The 12,341-nt window shown below is 41.6% G+C and overlaps 2 protein-coding genes across 3 annotated transcripts in view; one reads left to right on the top strand and one right to left on the bottom strand.

Annotated features, from left to right (window-relative positions):
- Nucleotides 1–7,932, top strand: part of LOC119652511 (UPF0565 protein C2orf69 homolog) — a 29,383-nt gene extending 21,451 nt beyond the window's left edge. For both annotated transcript variants that reach the window (XM_038056705.1, XM_038056706.1), the window contains exons 5-7: nt 1,685–2,087; nt 2,181–2,346; nt 6,701–7,932. In XM_038056705.1, the coding sequence (XP_037912633.1) occupies nt 1,685–2,087; nt 2,181–2,346; nt 6,701–6,987 (856 nt within the window). In that variant the 3' untranslated portion in view covers nt 6,988–7,932. The remainder of the gene's footprint in view (nt 1–1,684; nt 2,088–2,180; nt 2,347–6,700) is intronic.
- Nucleotides 7,933–10,618: 2,686 nt separating this feature from the next.
- LOC119650863 lies at nt 10,619–11,284 on the bottom strand. Its single transcript, XM_038054022.1, has one exon. The coding sequence runs from the start codon at nt 11,282–11,284 to the stop codon at nt 10,619–10,621; it is 666 nt and encodes a 221-aa protein (XP_037909950.1).
- Nucleotides 11,285–12,341: the final 1,057 nt, after the last annotated feature.

Raw genomic sequence — 12,341 nt, 5'->3', positions numbered from 1 at the left:
ACAATTAACAATGGTGAGTGCGTAGGCGCTTGCCTTATACACATGGAGAAGGCTTTTGATACCGTCTGGTTGGATGGGCTAATTTTCAGGCTCCTGAAGAACGAGTTTCCCGGCCACCTCGTAGCGAATATGTGTAGTATGCTGTATGGCAAGTGCTTTGTTATCACGGACGGAAATTTCACTACTTGTAGAGAGTTTCATGTTATGAATGGATTAGAGCAAGGAACAATGACTGCGCCTACACTTTTCGCAGTACTTGCCGGCTAATTATTCGACTTGTTTGAGTTTAATAAATCTCCTAAAAGGTTGTTGGTTTGTCTTTGGTGACGATCTGATAGCCTACACGGCACACAAGAAGGTAATTGAGGAGCAAGTTGAACTTCAGAAGATGTTCAATGATATTAATTTCTCCACGAACAGCTGGCGGATGAAAATCAATGCACAAAAATGTGAAACGATTCTTTTTCGAAATTCCTTGGCATTTGCCAGTAGGAACTTGAAAGAGAGATTTCCACATTGTCGCGAACGAGGATAGTTCTGAGGGCAGTCCTCATAAGAAGTGCGTTAGATACCTGGCTGTGCGTCTTGACGAGCATCTCCAAATTAACGAGCACGTTAAAGTCGCGCTAGAAAGCGCTCGCAAGGCATTCATGTCTCTTCGAAGACACTTTTATGCTCCACATCTTAGCCGGAAGGTTAAGATTATTTGCTACTTTGGTTGGACGGTACTCACCTACGGGAGTCCTATTTGGTTTGATTTGAGTGCTAGCAAAATGGGGAAAATAATTATCTTTGAAAGGAAATGTCTGCGTGTTTGCACGGGGCCTAATAGGACTGCTTCGTCAAGCTATGTGTATTATATAACTAATGAGGTGATGTATGCAGCTGCTGCTGTGCCGAGAAACGACACGGATACGACCACGGACAAAAGGATAGAATACACCCCGAACTTGACTGTGGGGGCTCCGGAGTTCGAGAGCAATTGATATTAAGCGGGATGAAAACTAGAAATCTTGGTACTGGTGGCTGCGGGGTGCAGGTTAGCGGTGGCGGTGCTCAGTTCTGTCATATTGGCTGCGGCCTCCGGTTTGTACAGTAGAACTTCACGCTTGACGGCCGAACTTCTCTGTTCGCGATGTGGACGTAACCACAATCCCCATAAAACTCTCCCTAGGGGATCAACGGGCTGAGAACACGTGCCCCGGGAATTCTTCTGGGACATGAACTCGGGGGCTATTCTGGTTTCCATGGAATCAGATAATATCGGGTGAGTCTTTGTAGCCGAAGTAACTTCAGATAAATCCCTGTACTGACCCGTACCGGGTCTGATTCACCTACTACATAACGACCAACAAGTCAATCTAATAAATCATTTCCTGGTGTCATCACATGGAGGCTCTCCTTGGCCACTTGATGTTGATTTAGTCAACAGGGTTACTGCCCCGTCTAGCTCCTCATCACATCAGAGCAGTTGTAAAGATGATAGGTAACATTTTTCTCATCGATTACGTTTGGGTTCTGATCGCTGATCCCAACAACGAAATTCAATCAAACGAAGCTCCCTGACAGAATACAGATTTACACATTGTTGCAAAATATAATAAGCTGGGCAAATTGTTATGCCATTCCTGCTTTCGAAAAATATATAAATAATTTATAATAATTTATAATTTATTTTTCTTAGGCTTCTTCAAAACATATCAATACGGTTGAAATCGTTGCCTGATAATGAAATAGTTGCACAAGTAGCATCTACGTCATCGGCATCAAATAGCGCGCCTAATAATGATGGATCTCAAGACATGGATATCGATATATTACAAGTTCAAGATACCGTCACAGTACATGCCGAAGATGCAATGGTCTTCCCATGTCGCGAAGAAACCAACAATGTTATCACTTCAATACATTCGAATGCAAGTGCGACGAACGATATCATACAAAATAATATCCATTTTAGTAGTGCAGATTGTCAGAATTTACAAATGAACAAAAATAATCATATGTGGTGGAAAGATAATGTAAATTTAGATAAATCAAAACTAATACTTATTGGTTTTAGTAAAGGCTGTGTTGTTCTTAATCAAGTAAGTATACGGATGATTGATGTTTGTGAAAATAAATAAAATACATGACTTCCTATTGGAAAATAAACAAATAATATTTTCTATTACTTCTAGTTTATATACGAATTTCATTATTTGAAAACTCTGACACCAGATGATAGCACAATGATTCGATTATTATCACGTATTCGGGAAATGTATTGGCTCGATGGCGGTCATGGCGGCCAGAAAAATACATGGATCACATCAAGAAGCTTATTGGAAACTTTGACTAGATTAGGTAAGGAGTACTTGTAAACTAGCATAAGGTGTGGATGTGAGTAACTACCCTGAGTTTAACGATTTCTACACTATATGCTGCGAAGAACTGAACATTTTCGTAAACAGCTTATGTCGGTATTATTTAATTCAACACCATCATCAACGGCGCAACAACCGCTATCCGGTCTAGGCCTGCCTTAATAAGGAACTCCAGACATCCCGGTTTTGGGCCGAGGTCCACCAATTCGAAATCCCTAAAAACTGTCTGGCGTCCTGGCCTACGCCATTGCTCCATCTTAGGCAGGGTTTGCCTCGTCTTCTTTTTCTACCATAGATATTGCCCTTATAGACTTTCCGGGTGGGATCATCCTCATCCATACGGATTAAGTGACCCGCCCACCGTAACGTATTGAACTGGATTTTATCCACAACCGGACGGTCATGGTATCGCTCATAGATTTCGTCATTGTGTAGGCTACGGAATCGTTCATCCTCATGTAGGTGGCCAAAAATTTTTCGGAGGATTTTTCTCTGCCTTTAATTCAACGGTTGTCAAAAAATGAGAGTGGAATTGAGTCGTTGCCAATAAGCTACGATCCTAACCAGTTTTAATCTGAAAACCTTCGTAAGATATTGCAATGGCAACGTTGCATCTGATTTCCGTTTCCCTTTCCAATGTCGTAATTGCATATGGAACCGGTTAGCACATTGTCGTGGATATTTGCGTATGAAGCGTGTCGCATACCGGGTCGTCCCAGCAATGAATTGCGTGCAAAAACAACATCGAAAGATGTTCACTGATGACATGATTTCTGCAGCAAATGATGACGAGTTTTATGAAACGCATAATGACTGGTATTGAGACGTGGGTTTACGAGTTTTACGTGGAAACAAGTCAATAATTGTCCAAAAAACAATGCGGCGGGACAGCTATTGGCCCTCTGATGTTATTTTGAAAGAGATAAATTTGCTGAAAATTAAATCGTTTTTGTTTTATTTATAAATTCTCGGTGCCTTTTGATTATAGGGTATGACGGCGGGGGATGTACTGTTTTGCTTGAGTTTTGGATTCCGTTCGAGGCTGACTTCTACTTGCGTAACATTATAGTGTGGCTCGTATCAGGTTTAGTGGGCCACCTCACTTTCTAACGGCCTGAAAGAGGATTCTTTTTAATGATTTTGATGAAATAAATTCTCCGATGCGAAGGTGGAGATTCTATATGGTAGTAGAGCTGTTGGTGTTAGTTTAGCAGACGTTTTCCAAGTTTTATGCTCCATCGTGGGTATCAATCCACGTTTTCGCCAAACAAGTCGTAAAAGACAGTCCAATGAGTGTCCCCACTGAAATTTAGGATATAGATCTTCCTCAGTTTGAATGCATCTTTCTGAACTTCCGAATCCTCTCGTGTTGTTTGGTTCCTTTTCGAATAATTTTCTTTCACTACGACGTGCAAGAAATTGGTCAAAGAGTACCACGCATTCTCGAATCGCAGCTTCTACTTTTCTATACTCGATCATTTACTGTTCTATTAAGGTCCTAACATTTCGCGCATGCTTGCTGAACCGTTTCCTCTTATTGAAGTTCCTGATGTGCCGCAGGACTGTTTCCAGGTTATGCTTATGCTAACTAAAGACGTGTGACATTGATGCATTTCTTTGATGGCTGGTTCCTTTTGTTGGGGCTATTGCGTTAGTGTCATAAAATTATCGTTGGAAAACTTTCGCAATTGTATTGATTCGAAGGGTTAAAATATGTTGACAATAACCCTCAAATTGTTAGTCAACGATGATTCGAAAATCCTGAATAACTGTGAGTCAATTGCCCAATTCAGACGTAAAAACTTGACATATGTCTGTCCGTTGTCTGAGAAGACACAGTCATTTGTCTGACTAATGTCTGAGGTTTAAACTTTTGTCGAATACAGACTTTGTCTGAAACAGACATTTTTTTAGCGCAGACGGACATTTACTTGTCTGAGGCATACATAGACATTTGTCTGACTCAAGCGCAGATGGTTGTCAGATATAGAGTTTTGTCTAGAATATTTAGTCGCTTCTGATGTTTCATTGACACATGCGCAAACATTTGTCTGTTTAATAATTGAGACAGACGCAGACATTTGTCTGTTTATTGTCTGAGGCTGCCAGAGACATTAGCATGATTCAAACGAGATGCCGGCATCATAAAATAAAAAAATCTAGGGGGTTCACGTCTGGAGACCTGGGAAGCCACAAAATTGGAACAAGTCGGCCAATCTATCTCTGGGGGTACCTTTGGTCTAAATAATAGCGAACTTCACGAGCATAATGATTCGAGATGTGGTCCAAGAAACATCTTTTAAAAGATCTGGAAGATCATTTTGTAAAAAATGTAAGTAAGCTTTCCAGTTCAGATTTTCTGGGAATTCGAAAGAGCCAATGACATGTCCATTCAAGATATGTTATCTTTGAATTGGTGTCGGAACCTTTCTCCTCGGATGGAGTGGGAATTTGTTAATGCTTAACTATGTAGATTGTGCATGTTTATAAAGCCATCCTTTTTAAATATACTTTCATCTGACTATTGTACCTTGCCCAAAAAAGTCGAGTTCTTCCTACTTTTTGGCAACATTCTGCAGCAAAACTGCAGCCATAGTCCCAAGGCAGCAGGGCTTGCCTGGTGATGATATTTACGGTCGGTTTCGGTATCCCGAAGTGATTGCTCATGCTGAAGTAGTGGGGTAGTTTTCAATTTCTCTTGATCAGTCATCATAATCCACACTTTTAAAAGTTCGCGTTACGGTCACAGTGTTTTAATTTATCATTTTAAAAATGGGTGTTTTGATTAGTCCTTAATGAATACCTGGCAGATGCTGCATAGTTTTGAAAATTATATTAAATGAGCAAACTCTTCAAATAACTGGCCACAGTGTGAGGGTTCAAACTTTGGGGATGAGAAATAAAAAAAATGTCATAATTCAATTTAAAGCAGATTTGTTATTAAAAGTTTTGAATTGTTAATCAAATGTTGTTATTCGATTAATGAAATGGTTAATTGGTATAGAAAATCTGAAATCTGAATCTAAGAATATGAATTCTTTTAAGAGGGCATTTGATGTTTCTCTAGAGCCTTGTGAGTTGCTTTCACCACTTTAAAGTATTATCGTTGACTTTTTGGACACCCTGTATGTATTAAAAACTTTGCTTTGGTGTGTAAGAGTTGATTTGATGGATGGAAGCGACCCCAAAATCAAGATTCCCTGATGGCTTCCCACTTTTGAAAATTGTACACGGCTTGGCAATCTATTCCCCTTCCTTTCCTGAAAGGCTAGCACTTTTAGTTTGTAGTTGGTGTCTTGCTGGATATCATATTTAACAGTGCCAGCTTTGTTTAGTGGTCTAAAATTTTACCACAGAAGAGGGTAATTATTTGCTCGTTTCTGCGCTGGTTTCCGTGATATCAATGTAATGCGAAACTTTTCATCTTATTTATGTACGTATTTGTTTTGTTTTTTGAATGATGGGTTGTTTTTAGGTAGAGTTAAGTCTAGTCTTTTTTCATGGGCTTTAATGTTCTTATCTTACCTTTGTATCTGGTGTTCAATCTTGAGGGGGCTCTACGCTTTTGCTCTGTTCAATAATGGAATCGGCTTGGCTAGATGGAATTCTCCACTTTTCAGGGCCATACGCTTGATTCGTGTGGATTCAAGAGGCGGCTCTTAAATTATCAACTAGTTTGTCATCATTGTTTCGGTCGGCCTCTTGGTAGTTTCTCATCGACTTGGATTTACGGTGATGCGTGAAGCAATTTCATAACGCATTTCATCATTGGCTGACAGCATTGATCCAATATACTTTAATCACACTGTTCATGACAAGAACAGAGAGGAGTGGATTGAGAGTTCTTGCTTGTACCTGTCGGCGTTGGCTTTTTGGATCGTGGTAAAGCAACCCCAGTGCATGACTTCCTCTAGAACTAGGTGCTGTCACAATGCATATCAGATGAATGTATGTGCCACACGCTCCAAGGCCACGATTGTCCGTCTTTATTCATACCAAACATACGGCATAGAGAGTCTGCTCGGAGCATCTCGATAAAGAAATCTGCGAAATCTGACTTGACTAGTTGATTATTCCAAGAAATGACATCTAGGACTGTGGGATGTGTCATTAGGGCTTACAATCTACTTTTCTATTCCGGAATATATGTGTAATGATTTCAGTGAAAGTAAATTGTTTCTACTGATATGTCTATGGAAGGCCTCCGCAGTCAACTGGTTGTACGGATTATCTGGATTTTCCAAGTTTGGATAAATATTTTGTTACATTTTTCCCATGGATTCTAAACCTATTTGCGAGCAGTTTAATATATATACAATATAATTCCATTACAGGTATAAATATTCATGTACACGTAACACCCTACCAAGTACAGGATGATCGTCGGCCATGGATTCGGAAAGAAGAAAAAATATTCACTGATATGTTACGCCGTTTAGGAGCACCAGTTACAAGGCAACTACATTTCGACAGTACAGCTGCCAATCTATTCACTCATTTCGAGGTGCTTCAGGCCTTCTGTCAGCACATACAAATGCATAATCAGCAGCAACATCAAATGCAAGGTCAACAACAACAACAACATAGAACAATCACAGATCCAGTGAATGACGTAAAGTGACAACGATTGAATAAGCATATATTAGCGTATGTAAATAACTATCGTAGATCAAAACGAAAAAGCAAGAAATTAAGTTCAGCATCACGTGGCTAACCCTCTTTTTAATAATTTATGGTTACTTCAACGTTGTGCGTTCGTTATTTGATTTCGAATGCCGAGTTGCAATTAGATTATTATTTATTACCGATTTTCATGCGAATTTTGAACGCCGTCAGTTGTTTTTCTTCATCGTTTCTATGTAAAGTGCAATAAGAATCTGTAAACTGGAATTTAGAAATCCCCCAATGGCACACAGTTGCGAGAATTTGGATAGTTCAGTTGCGCAAGTACTCCCAAGAACATTTTTTTAAAAATTTCTTTTAGCCAATGGTTCATGTCGTATTCTTTTTAGTGGAACGGCATTTCAAATGCATCCTTTCTCCTCCTTCTATTATGATATTATAACAAGCCAGAGATAACTAAGAATATTATCAACAATGAATGGGGAATAATTTACATTTCAAATGGGTCTGTTGCGCCATTGTAAGCTAAATTAGAATTGTCGATTATACACGTTGCTAGTCCTATTTACAGTTGAACTGTAGAGAGAGCGAGAGTGTTAGAATCTGAACTAACCAACTTAAACCTTAAACCAGATCTGCAAAAAAATACTTATGTAGTAGATTAAGACGTTTATATTGGTAAGATAATCGATTAATTTCGTAAGTTTGCCGGAACTCAACCATGAAATTCATTCAATGTAACTCATCTTTGCTGACATTTATTTACACTTTCGTAAGATATACATATTTAATGATGTTTTATATTTATTATTTTGGTTTTTATATTTTCAGGAAAATTATTTATTTTTTTTTATATGAAATCCAAAAAATTTGTCATTTGGACTAGGCTAAGAAAATGGTGGTAACTGTTAATAAACCTAATAAATTATATGCACAATTTAAACATTTATCGAATGCTGAAAAGTGTAAGAATGTAATTTTAGCACAGTATTACCATGTAAAATTGTGCGTGTGTATGTAAGCATAAATGAGACACATCTTTTAAAAGATCATATCTTTAAATATTTTCTTAAAAATTTTCATCTCGTGATACAATGTATGACTATTGGTAAAATTTGAAATTGTTCTTTAAGATGTAAATCTTGTAATTTGTATGCAGATTCTTGGATCTAATGCAGTTGTGAATCTGCGGAGTGTATGTAAGGAAGGGTATATTGATCAGCTTTTTGATTTTATAAGTTTATTTTCATCCGAAAGTCGCGAAGCTTCTGGTGATTTAAATATATGTATTGAGTGTAAAAATAAGTTGTGAGGGATTATTAGTGATAAACCAATGTATTTTTTTTTTTATGGATGGAGGTGGAAATCTTAGAAAGACGCTGCTGCGCCAGGTTGCAGCAGTGTGTGGGATTCGCACCCACTAAAACCACCCCCACTCTTCCGCCCCTCCCCGCGGGACCATCGTGAAGTATTACTTCGCGGGGGAGGCTTTGGTTCGCTATACCAGCTCGTCCATGTCACGTCTCCATCGCGCCGCCTTCCGAGTTCGATCCAACTCCAGGAGTTTTGTCTGCACCACGGCTACTGCCTCATTTACCGCCATCCAGTTTTCCTTCGACTTCAGCATCTCTTCCACCAGGTTCGAGGGCTCGATGTCCGCCCCTAAGATGCTATTCAACCTCCTTTTTTGCTGCAGAAATCTGGGACAATGGAACATAACATGCTCCGGGTCCTCGGGTGTAGCACCACATTCAGAACAGTTGGGAGACTCGTCCAACTCGAGCGATGCAAGTACTTCCTATAGCCACCGTGTCCCGTAAGGAACTGTGTCAGGTGGTAATTCAATGGTTGATCCATTTCTCGATACACGGGATCAATGTATGGGTCCACCGGCCCTTGTCGGAGTTATCCCATCGTTGTTGCCACTTGCCACACAACTCTCTCCTGATGGCTTTTCGGGAATCCGCATTCACCTCGGCTGGATTTGCCCTCCGTTTTTCGTAGAGCCAGTGTGCCTCGCCCGCTAGAAGATCTATAGGGATCATTCCTGCGATGACACACACTGCCTCCGTCGACGCCGTCCTAAATGCGCTGCACACCCTTAGCGCAATTGGCTGGTATGCCGAACTTATCTTCCTCCGGTTGACAGCGTGGTTGAACGCTCCCGCCCAGACAGGAGCCGCGTATAACAGGATCGACCTCACCACTCCCGCGATGAGTAACCTGCAACTATACTTCGGTCCTCCCACGTTAGGGATCATCCTTGCAAGGGTTGAGCTGGCATTTGCTGCCTTCTCTCGCGCATAATCCAAGTGTCCCTTGAAACTCAGCTTGGCATCGATCATCACCCCCAGGTATTTGACAACCGATTTTGAGACGACCTCACGATTACCAACCTGGATGATAACCGTGTTGTTCTTCCTACGGTTGCTCTTTTCGTCCGCCAGGTCCAGCTTGGCCATTCGTAACCATGACTTGATGGTGTGAATGGCTTCATTTGCATAAAGTTCCACGTCCTCGGGATGCTTGCAACTACCGCCAGGTCGTCCGCAAAACCAATTAGCGTTGTCTCCTCCGGCACGCGAAGGCCAAGCACTCCGTCGTACATTATGTTCCGCAGCAGCGGTCCCAATACAGAACTTTGAGGCACACCTGCTGTCATAATGTACTCCTTCGGCCCGTCGTCCGTCTCGTACCAGAGAAGTCTGTCCGAAAAGTAACTCTCGATAAGCCGAGCCAAGTAGCTAGGAACACCCAGTTTGGCCAAAGCGCCCTTAATCCAGCCCCAGTTGGCTGAGTAAAAGCATTTTTGACGTCCAGCGTCACCAGAGCACAGCATTCGCCCATGGCCATTGCATTTCGAGCCAATTCCACGACCTTTGCTACTGCATCGACTGTAGAACGGGCTCGCCGAAACCCATATTGCCGCTTCGAAAGACCCAATGTATTACATGTACTACAACAAATTGCGTTTCATCGGAAGTCTATTTTCATCTAGGCTGCAGAGTGTGTGAACATTACTGTATCTCCACCACTCTCTTTTAATGTGAACGTGTACACATGATATGCTTACTTCATCTTGCTCATGCCCACTGCCTGCATGAGTTCCATGTGTCTCTCGCGGTAGAGACTTCGTGAATATGTCGCCGACCATTTTGTCCGTCGGCATGTATGTCTTTATGTCGTTATTTTTAACAGCTTCCTTGACGAAATTGAAGTGGTTTCTGGCATGTTTTGTTCGATCATAAAATCCAATCGCCGTCGATAATTTTATTGCGCCTTGATTATCGCAATAAATCATACCATCTGATAATCCTGGCAATTCCAATTTATTGAGGAGACCTCTCAAGTACATCGACTCTTTCGTCGCCTCAGTTAGCGCCTTCTATTCTGCTCTGTCCTTGATAACGCCACACATTTCTAGTTGATCGTGGCTCCTCCTAGTGTGAATGCGTATCCGTACGACTTCGAATCTGTGGGATTATTTCCCCAGTCTGCGTCGTCATATTCGACTAATTTGTTCACTGGTTTCTTCGTAAATAAGTACTAGATCCGGTGCTCCTTTTAGATATCTGAGCACTCTCTTTGCCGCGCCGTAATGTTCTTCTTTTGGATCCTCGTTGAACGGGCTAAGCACGCTTACACTGTGCGCGATATCCGGCCTCGTCGCTACGGCTAAATACATTAGTGATTCCACTAGCTCCTGGTAGTGTGGATTCTTCGACGGTTTCGTCGGTTCTGTGGCTGCTTTCAACCTTGATGTTGGAGTTGCTGGTGTATTCTGCGGTGTGCATGTGATCATGCCGAATCTTTTCAGAAGTTCTTCGACATATTTCCTTTGATTCAAGCTCACGTCCGTTTTCTTGCGTGATTTCAGGGCAATATTTCGCCTCACCCAATTCATTCATCTGGAACTTCTGTTTTAGTCCCTTCTTCAGATCCTCCATCAACTTCTCGTTGTTCGACGTTACTATTAAATAATCCACGTAGACTGCCAACAATAAAATTCCTCGTCCATGTCGACGTTGGAATAAACACGGGTCTGATATTTTGGGTTTTAACCCTAATTTCCTGAGTACTGCGCTTAGTCGCTTGTACCACTTTTTCCCGGATTGTTTTAATCCGTAAATCGCCTTGCGTAGCGTGCACGCTTGATTTCCTTTTGCAAGGCTCTTGTGCATTTTGGCTGCGTTCGGTAGAATTGACGAGTCTCTTCGCTCGCTGCGAATTATATCCTCCAGGGCTTCTTTCAGCGTCGCTGGAACTTCCATGTATAGCTCCTCGTCGTTCTCCATAGAGATATGCTGTTTCCACATCAATTTGGTGCAGTTTCGCTTCCATTTCAATTGACAATGCCGTCAGCAATCTAATGGTTTCCAGTCTGGCCATTAGTGCTGATGTCTCATCGTAGTCGAATCCAGGTCATTGCGTAAAGCCCCTGGCCACTCAATCACTTTGGAGCCTATTACTCCCCTTTGCTCTGGGCGCTTTACGGGCTCCCACGTCCCGTGTTTGAGATGAAAACGCATCTCTTCTGTTATAGAACGCTTCCATTGCTGCAATTCAGGTCCTTGGATTGCTTTTTCGACGTCAATATCCGCCATTAGAGTTATTTATTCGATGAAATTCACTTCCATCTGTTCGTCGTCGTGTTCATCCGTCTGGTCGTTACCAGGTGGCGTATCTGGTTCGCTCACGCGTGCATCTGCCCTTGGACGTTTTTCTATAATTGGCACAAACGACGTCTCGAGCGGTCGTTTTGCTCTTGGAGTTTCTTCTCCACTTTCTTGGTCAAAAACATCATTGTCGACTTCGCCATCGTCCTCTGAATGATCATCTTCATACTGCGACAAACCTTCGCGATTTGAAGCACGGCTCGAAGCCACACTCGAGGCATTGGCGTATCTGTATGTCCGGGTTTCGCAGTCTTTAGTTTTCTGGGTCTTACTCTTGTTCGTTTTGGCTGATGATCCTTTTGACGCTCTTTTTGCCTCATTTCGTCCTCTGCTGCTATATTCAACATCCTTTTCATGGTGTACTCTTCATTTATTGAAACATCTCTGGTAACAATAATTTTTCCTGTGTCGTTTAATTTGACTCTGTAGGCCTTGGCTGTTTCACTGTATTCCACAAGTCTTCTTTCTTTTGATTTTTCGTCCAGTTGTCGACGATCTGGTTCCTTTTCCAGGATAAACGCGTTCGCACCAAACACTCGTAAGAGTTTCAAGCCTGGTTTTCTTTCAAACCATAATTCGAATGGAGTCGACCCTCCATGACTTCTACTGGGACACCTATTTCTTAGGTAGTTTGCAGTTGTGATGGCCACTCCCCAATATTTCGTCGTAAATCCAG

Source organism: Hermetia illucens, chromosome 3, assembly GCF_905115235.1.
Source record: "Hermetia illucens chromosome 3, iHerIll2.2.curated.20191125, whole genome shotgun sequence".
Lineage (NCBI taxonomy): Eukaryota > Metazoa > Arthropoda > Insecta > Diptera > Stratiomyidae > Hermetia > Hermetia illucens.
Note: the sequence above shows the minus strand (reverse complement) of the source record. Positions and strands in the feature narration are given on the sequence as shown.

What these genes read in the sequence shown, in the direction of transcription:
- LOC119650863 (XM_038054022.1), bottom strand. Translation starts at nt 11,284, where the DNA reads ATGGAGAACGACGAGGAGCTATACATGGAAGTTCCAGCGACGCTGAAA.